The sequence below is a fragment of the Castanea sativa genome, chromosome 4 (assembly GCF_040712315.1).
Source record: "Castanea sativa cultivar Marrone di Chiusa Pesio chromosome 4, ASM4071231v1".
Taxonomy (NCBI): Eukaryota; Viridiplantae; Streptophyta; class Magnoliopsida; order Fagales; family Fagaceae; genus Castanea; species Castanea sativa.
In genome coordinates, this window is record NC_134016.1 from 15,595,727 (window position 1) to 15,620,004 (window position 24,278).

The window sequence follows — 24,278 nt, forward strand, 5'->3', positions numbered from 1 at the left end:
ATTTTAACACAAAGACACACCACAAACACCACTCGAAAGTCATGATAACTTTTAAGTTTTAAGTGAGAGTGAGGCAAGTTATACAACACGTACCACAAAGACACCTAATATAATTCTACAAGAGTTACATTACTTTAAGACAATAGACTTTAAATACATCTAATGGTTAAAATTGATCATGTCATCATTGAAAATTTAATGGTTGACATCTCAATTTATCTTATTAAGAAGAGTATCATTTTTTCTTCTTCCTCCTATTTATTACTATCGGGACTCGAGGACCAAAGATTAGATGCACCGCTGTAGCCATCAATTGTTCCTCTTGAAGGAGCATCTATGTCCCAAGGAGTGAGGTGGTATGAGGAGAGAATAAGAAGTGACAAAGCAACATTGGGGGATATAAGAGGTGAAGATGAGTGCCTCATGGGATAAACAAGTTATTTGTGGGAAGCTTCTTAAAAAGTCTCACATATTCCTCCACATTAAATAGTTGGCAACAGCTTTATCAGCTGCATTAATGAGGAAATGACCTGAACAGTAGATCTACAGCTCAACAGCTCCTTCCACCACCTTCACCAGAAGTCTAATGGGACAAGTGTCCTAAAGAGATTTAGGAAAATTGTAGATGGAGGGCTAGGGTGCAAAAGGCCATGAAGTATATAAAGGAAATGGACTCTCAAACAAGGGGGATCCAGAGAAAAGAATCAAGAAAAAGAGATCACAGTTAGAATAGTAACTGAGAGAAAGAGAGTGAACAGTACTTGTAAAATCCAAGAACATTGTCTTCGGGCAAATTTGTAAAGATCCATTTGTACATTTAAATCTTAGACCTCTGATTCCTCTTACTCTATCTATGTCCTTGGGCGAAATCCAAACTTGTTCATCCCACTCTCTTTACAAGTATTTATTGATTTGGACTGAGTTTGGGAACTTTAACTCCGCTATTCTAAGTGGATTTGGGGGTGAATGTTTCTTTGTTTGGAAATAATGAATTTTTTTTTTCTTTACTTTTAAAAAAAAATTGTATTAATTGAAAGGAGGTTCTATAATTTTCTTAGAAAGTCATTGCTTTGACTGCTGTATTAGGATCAATCTTTTAGATTTGTCCTTTTTCTTTAAATTATTCTTCTGAGTTAGAGCATCCACATCAGTGGATGCAAATTTTCCATCTATTTTGCACAAAAAAACTACTTTTTCTATTTTACACACATATTTTATAAAACACCTACATCAGTTTATCTATTCTACACATTTTGATGGATTGCTCTTAGTTGTTAATCTTTCATATTTGTTTCCATGTGTAGTATTTTGTGGATTTTGTTGCTCTAGGTATTGCACAACCTAACACACACACACACACACACACATATAGTGTGTGTGTGTGTGTGTGTGTGTGTGTGTGTGGTAGGTTGTGCAATACCTAGAGCAACAAAATCCACAAAATACTACACATGGAAACAAATATGAAAGATTAACAGTATGCATATTAATCTTTCATATGATTTCCATACCCAGATTTTTCCAACACAGTAGCTAATATATATAATAAGACGAAGAAAGCGTGATTTTGATTTGGGACTTGGAAGTGCTATTATTAATATAGTATAAGTTTCTAGTGTTTGCTAGCTAATTGCCAATGAAATCTAGTGGAGTGAGACTTGGGAGGTGAAGAGAAACAACATTTATTGAAGTCCATGCCTCATCTTCAATGGGATTCTTGTGTCGATTTTTTTTTTCTCTATTTGTTATATCGGTTCCTAAATATAAAATTCTTAAGGAAAAAACATATATATATATATATATATATATATATTATATTAAGAGAATTCAGAAAATTAATTGTGGGGGGTAAAAAGATCCTGATGGGAATGTGGGCCTTTTGGGCCGTGTTAAGGAAGGCCGACCTGCTCCTGGGTTTAGAATTTGTTAGTACTATGGGTCGGCCCATATGCCGAGGATCCGAGGATCCAGCCGAGGGTGAACTTACCCTCGGATGGACACCGAAGAACTCAGGATTTCATAGTAAAGATTAGGAGATGACACGGTTAAGACCAATGGTTAAAAGGGGTGAACCCTAGAATGCCCCAGAAGCACCGGTGTTGGAGAAATGTCAAGGATAAAGGCTGCCACATCCGCATTAAAGACCCTGCATCTACTACCCTGGCCGCATTAATGGGTAAGTGACACCTGAACAGTGGAAGGGAAACTTCTGGTTACTATTCAAAGGCACTGAGAAAAGAAATATCTAGGTTAAGGGGGAGATGGGACAACACGTGTACAAAGTATCAAAGAGAGGAGTATTTAAGGGGCAACCTAGAACACAAAAGGGAGACGGACTTTTTGTAACCTAAAAAGAAAAGAAACAAAGAGAGAGATAATATAAGAACAACTCTCGGCTTATGTCCGAGGAAGCTGATTTACTATATTCCTTGTTGTTTCCAAGTATTTGCAATCTTTAGTTTGTCATTTAATCCTCACACGCTTCTAACCAGGGTTTCAAGCCCACACTCTACAAATTCATATTGTTTAAGGCTCATTGGGCCTGAGCCCATAACTGTTCTTGGGACCAGGTGCAATTGTGCACTTACAATTGGCGCCGTCTGTGGGAAATCTAGTCTAGAAGAGGTAGGAATATTATGGCAGGCTTAGGCTCTCACCATGCAGAGTCACAGGGATCACAACCGGAAGACCATTTCGAACGTCTTGAACGTCGAAGGGATCGTGAAGGGAGTGTCCATACAGAATACCCTGGCGCTAGCCATACTCATGGCGGGGGTAGCACCACCCACGAGGAGGGATCTAAATCCATGCAGAGGGAAATCAATCGTTTGAAGAGGAAGTTACGTCGTGCTAAACGTAAGTTTTCACCGTCCTCGTCTAGTTCTTCTTCGGAGAAGGATAGGGGAATTGGCTACGGCTCAAGGTCGCGCTCCCCCACCAGTGCAACGTCCTCCGGTAAGGAGGGCGACCAGCCAACCTGCAAACATAAGAAGCTTCGTTCTAGGGACTTAGGCAACGATACTATGAGTAGGGCGTTGCACCAACTCTCTAAATCTCCGTTTTCACGGAGGATTGAGAGGGGAAGGCTTCCCAGAAGGTTCACCCAGCCCACCTTTACCATCTATAATAGCCGGACTGATCCAGTGGAGCACGTGAGTCACTTCAACCAGAGGATGGCAGTGCACTCTCACAATGAGACTCTGATGTGTAAGGTTTTCCCCTCCAGCTTGGGACCTGTGGCTATGAGATGGTTTAACGGTCTCAAATCGGGGTCTCTAGGCTCGTTTGGGGAGCTAACTAGGGCATTCGCTTCGCGGTTTATTACGTGTAGCAGAGTCCCTCGGCCATTGGACTCCCTGCTATCCATGGCCATGAAGGAAGGGGAGACACTGAAAGCATACTCCGACCGATACTGGGAGATGTTTAACGAAATAGATGGTGACTTTGATGAGGTGGCGCTTAATACCTTTAAGGTAGGTCTTCCTACTGACCACGACCTAAGAAAGTCTTTGACGAAAAAGCCCGTCCGCAGCGTACGCCGCCTTATGGATCGTATTGATGAGTACAAGAGGGTAGAAGAAGACCACAGCAAGGAAAGGGAAAGGAAAAGGTTATCCCGCGGAGAGAAGGGATTTCGGGTCGGACAGGATACCACAACAACAAGCCGAGGAGGGATTACTTCGGGCAATCCGGCTCGGCGGCACCTCAGCCGTAAATGCGTGTTCCGAGAACCGGTGCATCGCCATCTTGGAGAAAGTTCGTAAAGAGCCCTTCTTCAGATGGCCAGGAAAGATGGCAGGGGACCCTGCGAAAAGAAACCAAAACCTCTTTTGTCAGTACCAGCAGGATGTGGGCCACACTACTGAGAACTGTCGGACCCTCTGGAACCACTTGGAACAGCTTGTCAGTGAGGGAAAACTGAAGCAAGACTGTGCTACCCTAATGGGCAGGGCAGTCAACCTGTTTCGAATAACCAGAGGAACAATTCATCTCGGCCTGCATTAGGAACAATTAATGTTATCTTCGCTGCGCCTGGTAGGACCGGCTCAGGTCCCACTAGAGTGATGGTGGTTTCCCATCCTCAGGCCGAGGATGTGGGTAACAGGCCGAAGAGGTTGAAGGGCACCTTGCCCGTCCTAGGTTTCTCCGAGGAGGATAAGGTAGGGACTATTCAGCCCCATGATGATGCTCTTGTGGTCACCCTCAAGATAGGGAACTATGATGTGAGAAGGGTGATGATAGACCAGGGCAGCGGTGCAGATATCATGTACCCTGATCTATTCAAGGGGTTAAGGTTAAGGTTGGAAGATCTTACTCCTTATGATTCGACGCTCATAAGCTTTGAAGGGAGAGCAGTTGTGCGAAGGGACAAATTCGTTTGCCGTTCGATCCGGCTCGAAACGGTTGAGGTGGACTTTATTGTGGTTGACGCGTACTCTCCGGTATACGGCCATCCTTACCGGAGCCATGGCTGCATGCTCTTGGGCTGTCTCCTCTACCTTGCATGTTAAAGTTAAATTTCCCTCGGGGGAATGTGTTGAAGAGGTCCTCGGCAGCCAATCGGTGGCCGGGCGGTGCATATCGGCTGGCATCTGCATCGGATGGAGGCCGAATCTTCGGCCACCCCGATCACTAAGGAATTATATCAATTAAGCTGCTCCGGTTCATACGGGATGGTGACGGGGGAGGAGACATATTGTGAGGGGTTGGAGAAGTTTCCATTAGCCGATGACCCGAGAGAGGTTCTTCCAAGTCGGTGTACTTTTGCCACACCAAGAGAAGATGGAAGCTGTTAGAATTCTTGAAGGACAATGTTGATGTTTTTGCGTGGGATCCTTATGAAGCTCCGGGCGTTGATCCGAGCTTCATTTGTCATCACTTAAATGTCAATCCGGCTATCGTTCGAGAAGGCGGCCACCTCGGCGATCCTCCATGGAACATTCGAGGCTGTGTGAAGGAAGAGGTTCTTAAGCTTAAAAGGGCTGGTGCTATCAAAGAGGTTTTCTACCAGTGGTTGGCCCATACGGTTGTTGTGAAAAAGAAGAACGGAACGTGGAGGGTATGTGTGGACTTCTTGATCCGAACAAGGCATGTCCTAAAGATTCGTTCCCGATGCCACATATTGACCAAGCTGGTGGATGCCCGCTGTCGGACATCCTCGGATGAGTTTTTTGGACACCTTCCGAGGTTACCACCGGATTCCTTAGCATTAGAGGACCGGGAGAAAACTGCCTTCATTACTGCAGACGGGGAATTATCATTATAAGGTCATGCCATTCGGCTTAAAGAATGCTGGGGCTACCTATCAAAGAATGATGACCAGAATGTTCGAACAGCAAATGGGGAAAACCATTGAGGTATATGTTGACGATATGGTGGTGAAAAGCAAAGCAATACCCTCACACGTGAAAGATTTGGCCGACACTTTTCAGATATTGAGAAAGTACAAGTTGCGCCTCAATGCTTCAAAGTGCTCCTTCGGCGTGGGGTCGGGAAAGTTCTTGGGATATATGATTACTCATAGAGGCATAGAAATAAATTCGGTGCAGGTCAAGGCTATTCAGGACTTGCAGTCTCCTCGGAACCCAAAAGAAATCCAGAAGTTAACGGGAATGATTGCTGCCTTGAATAGATTCATATCTCGATCGGCTGACCGGTGTCGCCCTTTCTTCCAACTGTTGAATAAGTGAAAAGGGTTTCAATGGATGAGAATTTGCGAGTTAGCTTTTCAACGGCTCGAAGCAATATCTTTCTCGGCCACCTCTGTCTCGTCACGAGGCACATGAGATTTTGTTTGCTTACTGGCGGTGGCGGGTCCACGCGGTCGGCCGATGACGGGGTGCAAAGAGGTATATTATGTTAGTAAGTCTTTAGGTGATGCGAAGTGCGTTATCAACCTTTAGAGAAAGCGCTCTGGCCGTGGTTCATGCCACGCGAAAGCTTCCCCATTATTTTCGATCTCACACGGTGGTTGTTCGACTCGGTTGCCCCTGAGGCGATCTTGCGTAGCGCGACTACTCGGGAAGGGTAGCAAAGTGGGGGACCATCCTAGGGGCTTTTGATGTTAAATATAAGCCTCGCACCTCGGTGAAGGGCCGGGTCCTCGCTGACTGGTGGCGGAATTTGCCGAACCATTCTTTGGAAGAAACTGCGAAAGAAGCCCGCATGGGTGAAAAATCAGTTGAGGCAATTACGGTTGCGGTGTCTCCAATTTGGGAAGTGTATGTGGACGGGGCTGCTAATCGAAAAGTGCAGTATTGGACTCGTTCTAATGTCCCCTCTGAAGGAATTGTCTTTGAAAAATCTTTAAGATTGGCCTTCTCGGCTACTAACAACGAGGCCGAGTATGAAGCGATCTTGGTAGGCATGCGAGATGGTACGTAAGATGGGTGGTAAGGAAGTCCGTATCTTCTCGGACTCCCCGGCGGTGAGTCGGCAGTCATGGGGACCATGGAGGCTAGAGACCCCGAGAATGCGGGAATATTTGGCCCGGATCAAACGTCGGCAAATTGAGTTTGGTTCCTTCGCCTTATCCCGCTATCTCTCGGAGCGGGAACACTCGTACGGACTCTTTAGCCACGGCGCGACTACCTCGGCTCAAGGTTTACCTAGGGTTATCCTCGTTGAGGATTTACTAAAACCCTCTTGTTGTCATTGCGAAGCGCACCCGCATCCATCTAATAAGGCCTGGACCTAGCTGGATGGACGCGATCGTATCCTTTCTTAAAAATGACCTCCTTCCCGAGGACACGGCCGAAGCGAGAAAAGATACGTCGAAAGGCGGCTGCGTTTACGGTTGTCGAGGACCGAGAAGCTATACAAACGATCCTTTTCGGGACCGTACTTGTTGTGTGTGCACCACCGAGATCAACGGACGCATTGCGGAGGAACTACATGAGGGAATTTGTGGGAGCCACCGGGGGAAGGTCCTTAGCCCATAGAGCCACGACTCGGGGCTATTGGTGGCCCGATATGCGAGAGGAGGCTCGGGACTATGCCGAGAAAATGTGATCAATGTCGAGGTTCGCCCACAATATTCACCAACACGGAGAGGGTTCTCGGCCCTCTCTCCGGTCCTTGGCCTTTCGCACAATGGGGCTTGGACATTGTAGGGCCATTTCAGGGAACGTGGAAACAAAAAGATGGCTTCTTGTGGGAACGAGACTATTTCACCAAGTGGGTTGAGGCCGAGCCACTTGGCAAATATTAGAGATGTTGACTCCAAGAAGTTCGTACGGAAAAATATCGTCACTAGATTCGGAATACCACACACACTCATCTCGGACAATGGTGTCCAATTCGATAGTAAGGCTTTTAGGAAGTATTGTGGTGACATGGGTATCATAAATAGATATTCCACCCCGAGTTTATCCTCAGGAAATGGACAAGGCGGGGGCATTTGTTAGCAAGGTCATAGTCAACGGGCTCAAGAAGAGGTTGGACGATGCGAAAGGTAGATGGGTAGAAGAGCTCCCTCATGTTACGTGGACGTATCGGACTACACCGCGCGGGTTCTTGGAGAAACGCCATTCTCGATGACTTATGGAGCGAGGTGGTGATTCCCTTTGGAATGCGGTTTTCCTACCCTAAAGATGAGTTCTTTTAGCCTAGAGAATAATAAAGGATTCCTAGAAAAGGATCTTGATTTACTTGAGGAACGGCGTGAGGCAGCCATGGTCCAAATGGCTTATTATCAACAGAAGCTAAAACGAGGGTATGATGCCCACGTAAAACTAAGACCACTCGCGCCAGGTGATCTTGTACTAAGGAAAGTTGTAGGCACTTCTAAGAACCCAGCTTGGGGTAAGTTGGGACCCAATTGGGAAGGCCCCTATCGCATTGTTTCGGTAAGCGAGGCATAGGGTCGTATAGGTTAGTTGACCTAGACAAAAGAATTGTACCACGTCCATGGAATGTAAATAATCTTAGAAGGTATTACTATTAATGAAATGTGCATTTGTCAGTTGATATTCCAAAGTCATGATTAGCTCTTTTATTTGAAATTATCATTTTTAAGAATCAAACAGAAACTTGGTTAAGTGTAGTCGTTGGACCACAAACCTTGTGGAAATTGATGCCTTGTCATTTGTTAAACAGAACCTTAGTTATGCCGGGTCTTCGGACCTCCTGCTTTGGGAAAATTAACATTTGAAATTATCATTTTTAAGAATCAAACAGAAACTTGGTTAAGTGTAGTCCTCGGACCACAAACCTTGTGGAAATTGATGCCTTGTCATTTGTTAAATAGAACCTTAGTTATGCCGGGTCTTCGGACCTCCTGCTTTGGGAAAATTAACATTTGAAATTATCATTTTTAAGAATCAAACAGAAACTTGGTTAAGTGTAGTCCTCGGACCCTGAGCCTTGTGGAAATTGATGCCTTGTCATTTGTTAAATAGAACCTTAGTTATGCCGGGTCTTCGGACCTCCTGCTTTGGGAAAATTAACATTTGAAATTATCATTTTTAAGAATCAAACAGAAACTTGTTTAAGTGTAGTCCTCGGACCACAAACCTTGTGGAAATTGATGTCTTGTCATTTGTTAAACAGAACCTTAGTTATGCGGGTCTTCGGACCTCTGCTTTGGGAAAATTAACATTTGAAATTATCATTTTTAAGAATCAAACAGAAACTTGGTTAAGTGTAGTCCTCGGACCACAAACCTTGTGAAAATTGATGTTTTGTCATTTGTTAAACAGAACCTTAGTTATGCCGGGTCTTCGGACCTCCTGCTTTGGGAAAATTAACATTTGAAATTATCATTTTTAAGAATCAAACAGAAACTTGGTTAAGTGTAGTACTCGGACCACAAACTTTGTGAAAATTGATGCCTTGTCATTTGTTAAACGAACCTTAGTTATGCGGGTCTTCGGACCTCACACTTTGGGAAAATTAACATTTGAAATTATCATTTTTAAGAATCAAACGAAAAATTGGTTAAGTCTTATTCTTCGGACCACGACTTTGATCAAAGTTAACTTCTTATTATCTCTGGGTGCTAATGCGTTGCTGTTTACTAACTTGGATCCTAAGTTTTATATTTTTAAGTGTTAAGCAAATTTGTGCAAGGAATGGTCCTCGGAACTTACATCCTACTAGAAAAGACGATGTACATTACAAGGGTCCAATCGTTATACGAGGTCTTCTCTTCCTTTTCAATCAAAGGCATTGTTTAAATATCTCAATCATATCACCTTCTGTTAAATCTTTAATAATGTGTGTATGATTATGGGGAAGTTATGATTGTGCAATCCTGGGAGTTGGATTTGTTTACTCTGAGAGACTTTCGTTATGTATTAATGGGAAACTTTTGCGATAAATGTAAAAAGAATAAAGTAAAAACAGATGCAACACGAGTACAAATCAAATAACGATGTTCTACAGTAAGCATTTAGGTATACATTACATATAAAGTGAACATGGAGAAATAGAAGCCCTAAGCTAAGTCCTAAGCTTTTGGAGGAGGATCTTCTTGCGAGAAGTCTTGGTTCCCTTTGTCTTTTTCAACTCCAACTCAAAAGCGAGACGAACCTTGTTTTCTTTGTACGCTACTTTGGTTGGAGGAACATTGGACTCCATGGCTTGGCTCGGTCCCTTCTTGGCATTCCGCCTCCTTCCTTGTCTTTATTGGAACACGAAGGTTACGTAGGATACGGAAGAGCGGGAAGGAGTTGTCTCGGGGGTAGGAGTAGCGACGGGGAGCCTCTTCAATCTCCTGTATTTCCGGGGGAAGCCAAACATTCTCGGATTTCCTCGGATCCGAAGATAGAGGAACTCTGCCACGTTTAAAGCTTCCCCGGACTTTTTGACGGTATTCTCGGCACAAAGCCGCGAACTCCTCGTCGAGTTGCTCCTCGATGGTTGCTACCCCTTCCTCGAAACTCGCACTTGCGCGGTTGTAGAGAGAGTTGGAAGGAGGCGGCTTCTTCCTTCATCGGCGTCGATTCCTTTTTCGAGATCCGAGCACTCCGCACGGGCTTGGGCGAGCTCTTCATCTCTTTCGCGGAGGAGCTTGCGGCGCCCTTCTGTTGGGTCTTCATAGTCTTCAAGTTTGACTCGACCCCATTTTTCTCTCTCCTCGGCTCGACCACCTCCAAGGTAAGCTTTTCATTCTCGGCGAAGTCGTGCCCGGTGGTCTTCTCTGTCTCCGGCCTAATCTCCATCTCGATCTGGCCTTCTTCCGAGTATCTTCTATAAATTTCTCGTTGTAAAGACCTCTGAATTTTTGTAACAAAGTGTGATGGAATTAGGAATAGTAAACAAACTTATGAATATTGTTAAATGTGGAATCTTCCTAAAAAGGGGTAAACTTACCGGCGCTAAATCCCTTTTTAAAGAGAGGAATAGTTGCGGGCTGGTTCATTTTTTCCAAGGTCTCCATGTCCTTGGGCAACGAGGAGAGGGCGCTCAAGCGCGCTTCGGCCAAGTGGTGGGCATGACCTTGTTGAACCGCCCTTATCTTGGATTGGCGGGAGATGGGGGCGCCGTCCGGTCTTAATTCGGGGGACCGGGTGGTCGGTGCTCGACGCACTTCGGCCTCGTCCCCAATTTCCCCGCTTTCAGGCGAGCGGGCCCTACCCTTGCCTTTGTCCGGCTTCTTCGCGTGAGCCGGTGGGAGTTGTTGCCTTGGTTTCTTGGGGTCTTTGCGATCGTCCCCTCGGTATCCCCTTTCTCTTCTTCTTGGGATCCTCGGTTTGGAGGTTTTGGCTCGAGTTGGAGGAGGGGAGGTGGTAAAGATGGGGGAACTTGGGACGTCCCGTCTTCTTCTCCACAACCTTCGCGGCTCTATTGGTAAGGAGACCCTGCATCCTGCCCATATCTTCCTTAGATTCGTCCTCGGGTAGGGCAACCACAAACCACAATTCCGGAAGGCCTCGGCGGCTTCTTCCTCCTCGTCGGAAAGTACAACAAGGCGGATTCCCGCGAGGTCCTCGGTGTCTTCGAGATGGAATTTGTCTATCTCGTCGTCTAGTGTATGCGAAGAAGACACCCGTTCTTACCGGAACAATAGTTGCACAGGAATGCACGGCGAGGGGAATTGCCGCTTATGGCCTGGTTGTATAAAACGGTGTCAAGGGCGTCGGGGAGATCGTGGTCGTCCAAAAGTTGGGCCGGGCTACGTTTATTTTTCTTCGCCTCCGGTCACCCGCGATTATGGCGTTTTCTATTTCTTGGAAGTCGAGGATATGGGATCGTATCCTAAAATCGGATGGGCGGCTCTAAGTTGTAGGTCCTCATTGACAAACACCTCGGAGCGAAGCACTCGGTTTAGATCGGCAACGCTGCGGTGGCTCGAACGTGGACGCACGTGCGCTATACGTAAAGAAAGAAGTGAACAACATGGTCGATTCACATAACGAGTGACAAAGTTAAACAAATATAAACACATATTAGTGTGCATGTTTGTGAGTGTCAAGGAAGTTGCGAGGTGGGGAGGTTAATCCTAAGGTGTCGCACACTGGATCTCCCGCTGGCCCAGGCGATGGAGGCCGTCGTGCCGGTTCCGGACACGATCAAGTAGTCGTCCTTCATGCCTTTGTTGGATTTGGGCAGACCGGAGATCAGCCTAACGGTCCTGGCCCGAGACTTAATGTAAGAACCTACCTTAGAAAGTTTATGGGACTCGTACAGAAAGACGACGTCATGCCGAGGTGAGGTTTAAACCCATCTGCTCGTTTAGAGCATCTACACTACCCAAAACTCTAAAAACGTTTGGGAGACGCGGTCGGGACACAACGGTGGTTGCGAAGGTACTCCCTAGTTACGGGTCTCATTGGGAGAGGGTCATCCCACCTTCTATAAAGGCTATCATTGGGATGATAACCTCTCCCTCTTTCCTAGAGCCGGCCACGGCTTCGCCGGAGCAATATTTTAACCCTACGTCGGCTAGAATACGGTACTTGGCCCTAAAGCCTTCCATCCCGGCGGCGGTATCAACTAGACACTTGAATCTTCCCATTACGGAGAAACGAGAGACTAAACTCTAAGAGGGAGAATGTTTGTAGTGATAGCCGAGGACAAATACGAGGAGAAAAGGTTAAGAATAGAAGGAGCAAGAACTTACAAGGTCGAAGGTGTGCAAATTTCCACGGTTTTACGCAAGTAACGTATGATGGCTGATGTTTTGATGGGATTAGCCCCTGAGGAATTAAATGAAGGCGCAGGTTCCCGAAGCGTCACGACGTGCGAAAAGGCGGCCTCGAAATTATATTTGTCCCGCCTAAAATTTCGTGGAGTAACGAAGACCGTTGGATGCCCATCTCACCGTTGAACGTGGGAGACAAAATGTAACTTACAATAATAAATGCACGTGTTTTTGAAAATAAAACCGCCAAGTGGCATCTTCTGGGACGCGAAACGATTTCCACACGTGTCGTAACTCACAAAATGTGTGGAGTAAGTTCTTGTCGGATCAAAACCCTATTTTTCTCCTCGGACGTTGAAAATTAGAGTTTTGAGGGGCTATTGTGGGGGGGTAAAAAGATCCTGATGGGAATGTGGGCCTTTTGGGCCGTGTTAAGGAAGGCCGACCTGCTCCTGGGTTTAGAATTTGTTAGTACTATGGGTCGGCCCATATCTTTGAGGATCAGAGGATCCGGTGAGGGTGAACTTACCCTCGGATGGACAGAAGAACTCGGGATTTCATAGTAAAGATTAGGAGATGACACGGTTAAGACCAATGGTTAAAAGGGGTGAACCCTAGAATGCCCGAAGCACGGTGTTGGAGAAATGTCAAGGATAAAAGGCACCACATCCGCATTAAAGACCACCGCATCTACTACTGGCGCATTAATGGGTAAGTGACACTGAAGGCAGTGGAAGGAAACTTAAGTTCTTATTCAAAGGCACTGAGAAAAGAAATATCTAGGTTAAGGGGGAGATGGGACAACACGTGTACAAAGTATCAAAGAGAGGAGTATTTAAGGGGCAACCTAGAACACAAAAGGGAGACGGACTTTTTGTAACCTAAAAAGAAAAGAAACAAAGAGAGAGATAATATAAGAACAACTCTCGGCTTATGTCCGAGGAAGCTGATTTACTATATTCCTTGTTGTTTCCAAGTATTTGCAATCTTTAGTTTGTCATTTAATCCTCACACGCTTCTAACCAGGGTTTCAAGCCCACACTCTACAAATTCATATTGTTTAAGGCTCATTGGGCCTGAGCCCATAACTGTTCTTGGGACCAGGTGCAATTGTGCACTTACATTAATCATTGCTTTTTTTACTTTCAAAAATACCCCTAATTTAATTAATTTATCATTATTCCTGAAAATAAGAAATGAGGTTAAAACCGTAAATGGACAAAAGTTAAAAGAAAAAAACCTACCGGTTATTTACTCCCCGCTAGATAGTCAAAGGAAAAATTACTCCACATTAAAATTAAAAAAAAAAGATGTCAAGCTAAACTATCTCACATTTCTTTTTTAAACTATTACATTATCAATTTTTTTTCTTTTCTTTTGGGTGTATTACATTATCAATTTGGATTTGAATAAACACGCAAAAGGTTCTAATTAAAATAAGAATTATATTCTCTTAAAAAAAAATCCTATTTATTTTTTCAAATTGTGATGAAGGAAAAATTATGATGCTAAACCCAAAAAAAAAGTCTCATCGCATGTGTAAAGCGCATGTGATGATACTAGTGTGTATATAAAATAGGGCTCTTATTAATAAAATATAGATAAGATATTTTCATAAAAATTAAAAAAAAAAAAAAGAAGGGATAAGATCTAGATTCTTACATTAATGGATATGAATATTGTCTATTTCATTTTCATGATTACAATTTAATTTTAGTATTGGAGCTAAACATATACACGGTATTTCGTCATTTGAATTTCATTCTAGTATCAATTAAGGAACAATAATTGACTCTCAAAAAATAAAATAAAATAAAAAGGAACAATAATTCATCTTATACGTCGTAGCATCATATGCACCCCTCAATTCTTGGTATGAGTTTAACAATTCTTCAATTATCACTATCATAGAAAACAAAGCAATTAATTGTTAACGCGGCTCTAACAACTATTGAAATATCAATATCATAGAAAATGAAAGAAATTAAAATTCACAGACCAGTTGGCACTTGGCACTAAAATTTCTGTCTCTGTCTGTTGAGTGTCGTGTTGAATTGAAGATGGAAACATGCCATTACACCGTTTGTTTTAACATATACGTATTCAAGAAAAAGTGTTGTGTTTGGCATTGACTCTATTGACCTTGAAAATGAGCTGAAAATATTTACCTTGGCTTCCTTTGTTTTGAAGCGTTGTTTTTAAAAAGAATTTAGCAACAAAAAAAAAAATCTCTAAATCATACTTTTAATAAGCTTTGCGTTGATTAAATATAATTTTCCTTTAACTAGTTTTTCTTGATACAGGAAAACACGGAAACATATCTTTGGATAAAATTTTCCATTAAAACAAACAGTACACTTAAACATGAGTTCGGAAAAGAAAAAAAAAATCATATTAACAGAAAATGATGCATTCAGTCAGTAAAACCAGAAGCTGCACAAAGACCCCAATATTTACTACACATGAAGGCAATGACTTGGTGCTCATGGTAACAGGCTAGTGCAAATTTGCTCGCCACCGAAAAGACTAAACAGACCCCAGCTTTCAATACAAAATCGGCATTGAGAAATAACAAAACTACCAAGTCCAGGAGGGGGTCAAACCTCTTGCAAAGATCCACTCTTCCGAGACCCAGTCCCAGTGACAGAACCAAAAATTGTATTTACAAAACACAGGCATATACAAAGAAAGGAAAGATGATATACAAAAATAAAAACAAAATAAAAATGTTTGCTTGCAGGATTGCATTCTTCTGCAGACAAACTTAATCAAAGCTTGATGAGCGGCTCCATCTCCCATGCAGATAGTCATCTAATGAGACACTTTGCTCACTGCCACTGCTAGAAAGTGAATCATCTTCCAAGTCTAGCAATGCCAAGTTAAGATAGGATTGGAGTTTGGTAGGAAATGCCTCCCCATCCAAGTCATCAACTTCTTCCGACGCGCAGGGTTGCTTTGCCCACCTTGTCACTTCCTCATCACCTTGGAGAAGCTTCAAAACCTTTTGGTGAAGCAAAAAAACATGATCAGTAAATGATATAATTACTAGGAGTGGAAAGTTGTAGTATTGAGCTAACTTACAATACTGATTTGAGGCCGTAATCTAGGTGCACGTTTAATGCAAAGGGTAGCAGCCAAAACCATTCTCTCAATCTGAACATGGTCATAGTCACTGCCCAAGCTTGGATCCAGCAATTTGGAAACCTCCCCACCCTTCAAAATTGGCTTTGCCTGGATATCATCATCAACCACATTAATTGAGATGAATCAAGACAGATACTGAGTTAAAGACAATCAATAAATAATTTCCAAGTTATAAAAAAGAGTTTGCTTCTCTAAAGACCACTGTTTGTTAAAAATGAATTCTTTTATATATCAGCGACTCAACCTATTGTGTTTCAAAAACAAAGTTGTTATTTCTTGTCTGGGTGTAAAGTTCAGAAACAAGATTAGCAGCCAATACTCCTGCAAATGGAGTTAAATTTCATAGAGATAAGAACTTACCCACATTACTAGGCTGTCCTTGCCATTAATTGGCTTTCTACCCGAAAGAAGCTCAAGAAGTACAACACCAAATGCGTAGACATCAATTTTGTCACTCATTTTGCCATGCATGAAGTATTCTGGAGCCAAGTAACTGCCACAGAAGCGAGTGTTAGCTGTATATTTAGAGGAACTAAGAAAGAGAAAATAGGAACAAGAAATCAAATTACATACCCAAAGGTTCCTGCAACATCAGTGCAAGTAACATGGGATGATGTCGAAGCCCAACCAGCAAGTCCAAAATCTGACAGCTGAAGTAGTATGACGAAAGGTAATGAGCATAAATAGCTTCTTATAATGTAGCAGAAAAAATTTAAACAGTTAAATTCGGTACCTGTGGCTCAAAATCATCAGAAAGAAGGATGTTCGAGGATTTCACATCCCTGTGGATCACAGGTTCCGCACAGCCGTTGTGTAAAAATTCCAACGCCTCAGCTACACCCACAGCCACATTATATCTTTCTTGCCAACCAAATGCTTTCCCATCCTTCTTATTACCTTATTCAGAAAGCACACACTATGAGCTTAAAAAAAAATGGAGAATATAATGTAAATTTTTTCTCTGATTCAAGCAGATAGATACACTAAAAGAAAAGTTTACCATGAAGGTTCTCTTCTAGGCTTCCTCTTGAAAGAAAATCATAGACTAGGAGTAAATTGTTATCCTCAAAACAGAACCCAAATAGAGAGATTATGTTCTTGTGATGTAAAGTTGTAATAATGTCGATTTCCTGAATAAAATCTTTAACCACATCTTCAGATGGCTTCAAGATTTTGACCGCCAATTCCTTGCCATCTGGAAGACACCCTTTGTAAACATTACTACTACCACCCTTACCAACCATATTCTCTGGAGACAAAAAATGAAACTTTATTAGAAACATTCCAAAACTTGAAACCAGGGCCCATAAAATTAAGGAAAGCAAACAAACCAGGCTTGAAATTGGAGGTTGCCAACAGAAGCTCCCGGTAATTAAACAACCTGCAGGTGGATGAGTATTTCTCATGTAAACCCAACAATTCTTTAGGAAGGTTACCCAAAGCATTGCAAGGGGAAAGAGGACACACAGCGGAAGATTCAAATGGCACAATTGCACCAGTCTCTCCATCAAGTGAGGAACAACGTTCATCATCCTTATCAAGATTACTCTGCTTCTGGTCAGGATAGACCACAGCGGAAGAATGCCAGCTTGGTAATCTCAATACCCACTGAAACACGGATGTCTTTTTCACAGGTTTCTCCACATATTGTTGGTTGGGTAGAAACACCCGTCGAAGAATCGACCACCCAGATTTCAACTCCAGTGGTTCATCTAGAATCACAACGGAACTTGAACTCTCAACCGCCTCAGCTGATTGGTATGGTACCATAGCCAACGAATTGACTTCACCATCATCCCCATCCCCAGTCAACTCTTCCGCAGATTGGGTCCCACAATTATCCCGCAACACTGCATCCAGCGTACAACTCGAGCAATTCTTCTTCAGTGTTGTCATCTTCCTCAAACCCGAGCTAAATTCTTCCTGACTCTGATGACCCTTATCCAAATTCACTCTCCCTGCAGCATCACTCACATTATTTGGAAAGAACTTCCACATTTTTACCTAATTACTTATGAGAAAAGTAACCATAATACTTGTACCAACAACAACAACAACAAAACTAAATCCCACATCAAATTTCTAATAGAAAGATATATGAGCATTAATCCTGAATCAAAATAGTAACATCTAAAATCAAAGTATTTGAAGAACAATTGCCAATATGGACATTTTACCGTACCTAACCCCCCACCCCAACTACCAAATCATCGCAACACATAAATAGAAAATAAAAAGTGTACTATGAACTCAGGGATATACCGGCGTTTTTGGCCAATCTGTGGAACCAAACTTTGCCATTGTGGACGGCGTAAATGGAAAAGTTCCTCGGCAATTTGGAGGCGCAATACTTGGCAAGGGAGGCCGACGGCCGGATTCCAAGCCGGGATTTAGAAACTCCCACAATGAGTGTCGCCTCACCGTGAGATTTCGCTTCCCGAACTAGAATTTTCCGGGTCTTTAAGCCCTTAATCAACTTCAACTTCAAATCAACCTAAACGAACAAAAGCAAGTCCGTTTGGTTACTAAGAAAAAAAAAAAAACCAAAACTCGAATTGCAGACAAAAACAGAGAAATTGGAAAGCACCTCTCTCAATTTGCAGACGATTTCATATACAGAAAGCATGGAATTAAACTGGTTCGCAAGCGAGAGAAACGCAGAAGTGCTCTCTACAAAACCAAAAACCAGAGAAAAAACCCATGAATTTCTCGCTAGTTACAGTCATACCCATTTCACAGAAATGCTAGAAAAAACAACACAGACCAGTGGGGGTGTCGATGACGTGAAGGGCAATGACACGGTCACCGGACTGTGCAACATTGCAAAGTGCCCACGTCAGCAATGTTCGGCTGGCCGAGTCTAACTCCACCCCCACAACCACCGTGCGAGGTTGACCCTCACCGTCACCCTCGCCGCCATCTTCTAACCCCATCTTTCAGCAAAGTCTCTCTTCTCTGTGTGTGTTTTGTCCGTTTTGGTTTTGGTTTTTGGTTTTGGGTTTGGTGCTTTTCTTACCTTTCTTTTTTTTTTTTACTTTTGGGTTTCTGGGGCAGCGAGAGAGAAAGAGAGTGAAAAAACAAAGAGCATATAATATATGTATTGGGAATTGCGCGAGAAATGGGAATCTTTCAAGAACAATGAGGAATGGAGGAAAACTGTCTGGGTTGTGGACTAAGTTGTGCGGGGGAGAGGGGGGCAATAATCCCTTGTAAACCGTTTTCTTTTGACCTATCGTGTGTGTGACCCTCTTTTTTATTGGCTGATTTGGATCGTTGGATTCATTGATTTTTTTTTTTTTTTTTGAGAGATATATAATTGGAGAATGCTGAAGAATAGCTTTGGGAGTTGTCAAAGGACAATGTGGTTTGGTTTGTCACCAAGACAAAGACAACAAGGAAGGTTTAAAAGCGGATATAGAATACAATCAGGTTGTCTTCCTGTGCCAGCTTTACTATTGAGCTAATTCCACTCATACTTGGGTGTCCGTGTTTCACTTGACTCTTTTTTTTTTCTTTCTATTTTCTTTTTTTTTTGTGGAGAAAATTACATTTTAAGCCTCTAAATTGTACCAATTTTATACTTACCTTATTCAAATGCACACTTACTCCCTAGACTATTACCCATATAACGCTTGCCTTATAAACTATGAGAATGCATATTTATCTCCCTAAATTATTACATGTGTAATACTTTACATCACATTTTTCATGGGTAATTATTTAGAGAAGTGTGTGTATTCTCATAGTTTAGAGGTATAATTTACCCGGATAAAGGTAAAATATAATATAATTTAGGGAGTAAAGTGTGCATTCTCATAGTTTATAGGGTAAGTGTAAAATGAGGTATAGTTTAGGGGTTAAATTAAATGAAAGCCAAATTCAAGCAAGCAACACACTTTTTTTTTAATGATTCAATAAGGTCATATAACTAGAAAGATAGGAATTATAAATATAAAAAAGACTATAAAAGGCAAGGAATAAAGAACATACATTTTGTGTGTGTGTGTGTGTGCATGAGTGTCTTTTATTCTACTATTTATAGGGTTTCACTTATTTGAGATCTTCATTTTCTATGCCTAAAATATCCTCAAATTCACTTTAATTAATAGGGTTAGATATAAAAAAAAAATTTTAATTTAAAAAACTCCTAAATTTTAGCTAAATTAAAAAAATTTAAAAAAAAAATAAAAACCGTTTTCTTCTCTCTCATGTTAATCTCTGTTTCACGTTAGTCTCTCTCTCTAATAACCCCTTATCAATATCCCTTAAAATTATGCACTTCCACCTCTGCTTATTCCTTTTGAACAAATCAAACACAAATAAATGTCTCTTCCTCCTATTTAATCTTTAAAAAATAAAAACCACTCATTTTCTCTCTCAAAGGAAGGAGTAGCCCTTTTCTACAAAGTAATTCACATAGTGTTGTTTCTTTTTTTTTTAATTTTTTTATTGCTCATATAATTTTGATTTATTTGTTATGGAAATTGTAAGAAAAGAATTTTAAATAATAAACATTGTATAAAACTATTTTTAGGGTTATTTGATCCATTGCAGTTGTCGTATATCTACTTTTATGGAGGCAAAAGTAAGGAACTGGGGACCTAATGAGATTGAAGCCAGACAATAAAAAAGATTCAATAAATGGCATCTTTTTCTTACCTTATATGTTTTTTTTTTCTTTTAATTCTTTCTTTTTTCTCCCTTTTCAATTCTCCTTAAATTATTATTTTTGGTATATGAGTGAGTTACATGTGTGAATAGATTTTCTTTTCATTTTTTTTTTCTTTCTTTTTCTAGTTTTGTAACTGTGAACCATAGAATTTTGGGTTAAAAAGTGTAATTTTACACTTTCTTTTATTGCAATCGATCCGTCTATGATGATAGGTTCTAGAATGGAAGTAGTGGAAATAGGAGAGATAAAGTAGGATGAAATTCCAATGAAGAACAAGGTCATGAGTCAATTCTTAGTATTTGTAGGAAAATGTGAAAGCTAAAAAAAAATAAAAAACCTCATGGCAAGCATGAAGCACATGTGATGAGGCTAGTATATAGTTATAGCGTTATTTTAGGAATATAACAAATTCCACACTTATTTTTACAACTAATTGTCTGTCACTTTCATATGAATATACCTCTTTATTTTTTTACCATTTATAATCAGTCACATCATATAATTATGAAAATGAGTGTAATCTATGTGGAATTGGTTGATATTCTATAATTTTTCATAGCTATACTTAAAAATTTACCTCAAAATAGTTTTAGCCTTTTTTTTTTCTTTTTATCGAAGTTCTATGTTTGTTACTCCCCTTATCTCCTTTAGTTGACTCTGTGAGGATACTTCCCCAATTAATCGGATTTATCCGCTTTGGGGAGCCAGTCCCTCACGGTTTATCGGCTCGTCCCCGAGTGCAGGCAGGATTTTCACCTCGACCAAGGACTGGCCTTGTAATCGCAGGCTTGACACCAAGTCCCACATCGGTTAGAGTTCCCTCCCACACATGGTTTATAAGCTTCTGGAGCAAGCATGTGTGTACCACCACTACAGCAACCATGTGTGTACCACCACTACACATGTAGTGGTGGTACACACATGGTTACTCCAGAAACTTATAAACCATGTGTGGAAGAGAACTCTAACTGATGTGGGACTTGGTGTCAAGCCTGCGATTACAAGGCCAGTCCTTGGTCGAGGTGAAAATCCTGCCTGCACTCGGGGACGAGCCGATAAACCGTGAGGGACTGGCTCCCCAAAGCGGATAAATCCGATTAATTGGGGAAGTATCCTCACAGACTCTATTTTAAAAATTCAATTTTTTTTAAAAATAACATTTTTTATGTGTTGTTTTTGAATAAAAAATGTCAAAACTATATTCATTAATTTAACTTTTAATTGAAAAGTTGTATTGAATTTTTAAAATAAAAGTAATGATAGGTCTTATGGTGTTTACCAACTTTTCAAAGAATATTATATTTTGTACATCTTGAAATACATCTTAAAATGAAATAGGAGATCAATAAAATTAGAGGCATAGATTTTTTTTTTTTCCTTTTCTCCATGATAATTACTTTCATTATTAAGCCAAGATACTAATAAGTTTTTTAAGTAAGCGGAATTCGAACCCCAAATTTTTTATTAAATAATTAAAAAAATTATGAGTTAAGGTTTTTTTTTTTTTTAATCCTTAATGGTTATAAGTCTTAACTTCTTTGTAATCTATATTAATTTATCCATGATTTGTCAAGGCAGTTGACGTTTAAATAATAATAATAATAACTGATGGGGTATGATTGAATAATAACTCCAGCATCGTCCATGGAGGTCGTCCAGGACAAGACCAGAAAAGCAAATGATGTAAGGAACCTCGTCCATAAAAAAACTCGTCCATGCAGGAGAGTGTTTAGACGAGGTTCGCATGGTCAAGAGTTAAGTGTTACTAAACTTTACCATCTCGTCCAAGGGAGCCATCACCCTTGTCCTGGATAAGGTCGTCCATAGGGGAACGACCTTCTTGGGAAGTGAGGTACACTCAACAAGAGGACCCCTGGACGAGCCTTTGGCACTTGGAAAAAATTCCTAAATGTGCACCACAACTCCTTATTACACGCATAACTTCCAGTGACCGTTATGTGAGAAAACGTAACTCCTAAGCAATTGTGGAAGTTATCTCTGAACCCTCACAACTCCTCAAATCCAGGGGAGGTTACGAGTTTGATAACTGTCTTTAGGACACTATATAAACGCTCATTCAGACCAAACAAATGTTCGTTTTTACCTTTCCTAGAAAGTTGGAATTTCAAAATTATAGAGAAAAAACTAACTTTGCAATCGGAGGGTTCTTGGTTGGCAACCTCGGTCACCTTTGATCGCTTTTCTTTCTTTTTCAGACTATCGAAACAGCAAGCAGTTCATTCAAGTTCGAAGCATCCAGCCTACTGATTTTCTTCGCATTATCAATAATAATAATAATAATAATAATAATAATAATAATGTTTTTTTTTTTAGTAACTAATAATGTATTTTTCTGAATGAATTGTATGATTGGGAATTTGGGAGCGTGCATGGTCTTATACTTTTCGGTTGGTCTCTCGTCTCAGTGGTGTACAGCAACGTGTATTTTTATACATAAAGAAAGTGAAACCTTCCTTTTTTATTTATTTATTTTTTTCTGAATAATGAAAGAGGAATTCTTCATAAGAACCAGTGAGAATCTTGGCGTTAATGATGCATGAATATATAAATAAAAGGGTGCAAGAAGTTGCCTTCACTCAAATAAAATTGATGATATAGATAAAGATAATTTTTTTTTTTTTACTTAAGATGTGCTAGGTTTAATTAAAAAGTATACAATATTATATAACTCAAAATTTTTAATTAATACTTTGGTCACAAAAGAGAAAAATAAAAAATTAATTAAGAATAATATTAAAGATACAAACTATTTTATAAACTACTGATGTGGTGAGTGATTATTGGTAAATGAATAAGTGATATTAATGATAGGCCTAGATGAAAACCAATAAAAATTTGGCCACATCAATATTTTGTAAATATGTTGTGGGGATAAAATGCCCAAGATATGTTTTTGGGCCATAGGCTTGGTCCAAGGACGCTTACTTGTCCAAGGACGGATTGATGGTAATAATGATATCAAACTTACAGCCCCAAAAGAAAGTGTGGCAGACGATGTGAACATGAATAATTTGAGGAGGAGTACCTCCTCGGCTAAGTGCAGTGAGGGTTAGGTGGTACATCATGTTGACTAGAATGATATTTTGAAAGATCTTGGAGATGAAGATATGTTTCATAAGGGCACAGAGAGCAAGGGTGGTTGGGAAATATCTCAGAGAAAGCCGCCACCACCGCATTGAATGCTCTATACCTAAGTCTCTGGCCGCATTTATAAGGAAGTGATACATGAACAGTGATTTTCAGCCTTACAGCTATTACCTAAGGACTTGAAGAAAAGGCTGATGAGACAAGTATCAAGGGGAATACTCTGAATCTACACATGGAGAGCAAGAATGGAGGGGAAGAGGAACTATAAGAAGGAGGAAGGTCTTGTAGAAAAGGGGGGGGATCGAAGAGAGAAAGAAAAACACTGTAGACTGGATATTTGTAATTAATCTTTTAGTGAGGAGAAATATAAACATTTGGTCCTCGACTTGAGTCCGAGAATAAGTTTCATCATATAAACTCGTTCTTCCTTGTTGTGTTGTAATCTTAGACCATTGTTGTTACCATTTAAACTCATTAAAAATAATATTTCTGACATACACTCTATAAATCTATTGTATTGAACTTTTTGAGCCTATACCCTCCTTCTTGTTGGGCCTAGGCACGAATTACGACCTTACATATGTTATAAAATAATTTATGGCCTTAACATTACTCAATAATTAATACTCTCTTTGTCCCAAATTGTTGGTCATTTTTAGAAAATTTAGCTTTTTAAGGAACATTATTTAAGGTGTTTTTTTAATTAAAAGGATATAAATTCTATTGACATTTTAAATAAAACAAAAAGGTAAATTAGTAAATTTATGCATTGACTTTTGAAAGCGGACTATATTTTGGGACATTCCAAAATAAAATAAAGGACTAGCAACTTGGGATGAAGTGAGCACTGAGCAGTATATTTTGACAAATCTATCATTAAAAATATTTAATTTTTATTCTCTCCATGTTTGCCAAATAATAATAATAACAATAATAATATCATCTACTAAATTTAAATCACGCCACTAAAAAAGCCTAAGAAAAGAAGGAATGTTATAAGGAGCTCATTTGTGATGCCCCTTTCTTAGTTAAGGTCATCCTTGTTTTACCTAAAGTTATGAAAGGCTAATGATCCGTTTGGATTGAGGGAGAGGGAAGAGGAGTAGAGTAGAGTAAATTTAACACAAAATTAACTTATTTTTAGTTAACTCTACTCTACTCCCTTCCACTCCCCATTTTTCACTCTTTCATCCAAACAGGCCATAAGTTGTTGTAAACCTCCTAGCATAGCCTTTCGAGAACTACTAGTCTCACTCACATGACAAAGTC

The 24,278-nt window shown here is 40.7% G+C and overlaps 1 protein-coding gene across 1 annotated transcript; it reads right to left on the minus strand.

Annotated features, from left to right (window-relative positions):
* Positions 1–14,606: 14,606 nt before the first annotated feature.
* LOC142632204 (protein kinase STUNTED) lies at positions 14,607–18,376 on the minus strand. Its single transcript, XM_075806628.1, has 10 exons — positions 17,994–18,376; positions 17,817–17,899; positions 17,492–17,723; positions 16,561–17,187; positions 16,230–16,478; positions 15,963–16,126; positions 15,803–15,879; positions 15,590–15,722; positions 15,167–15,316; positions 14,607–15,086 (listed from the first exon to the last, which is right to left on the minus strand). Exons 1-10 carry the CDS (start codon positions 18,160–18,162, stop codon positions 14,850–14,852), a joined length of 2,121 nt encoding a protein of 706 aa, XP_075662743.1. The 5' UTR covers positions 18,163–18,376; the 3' UTR covers positions 14,607–14,849.
* Positions 18,377–24,278: the final 5,902 nt, after the last annotated feature.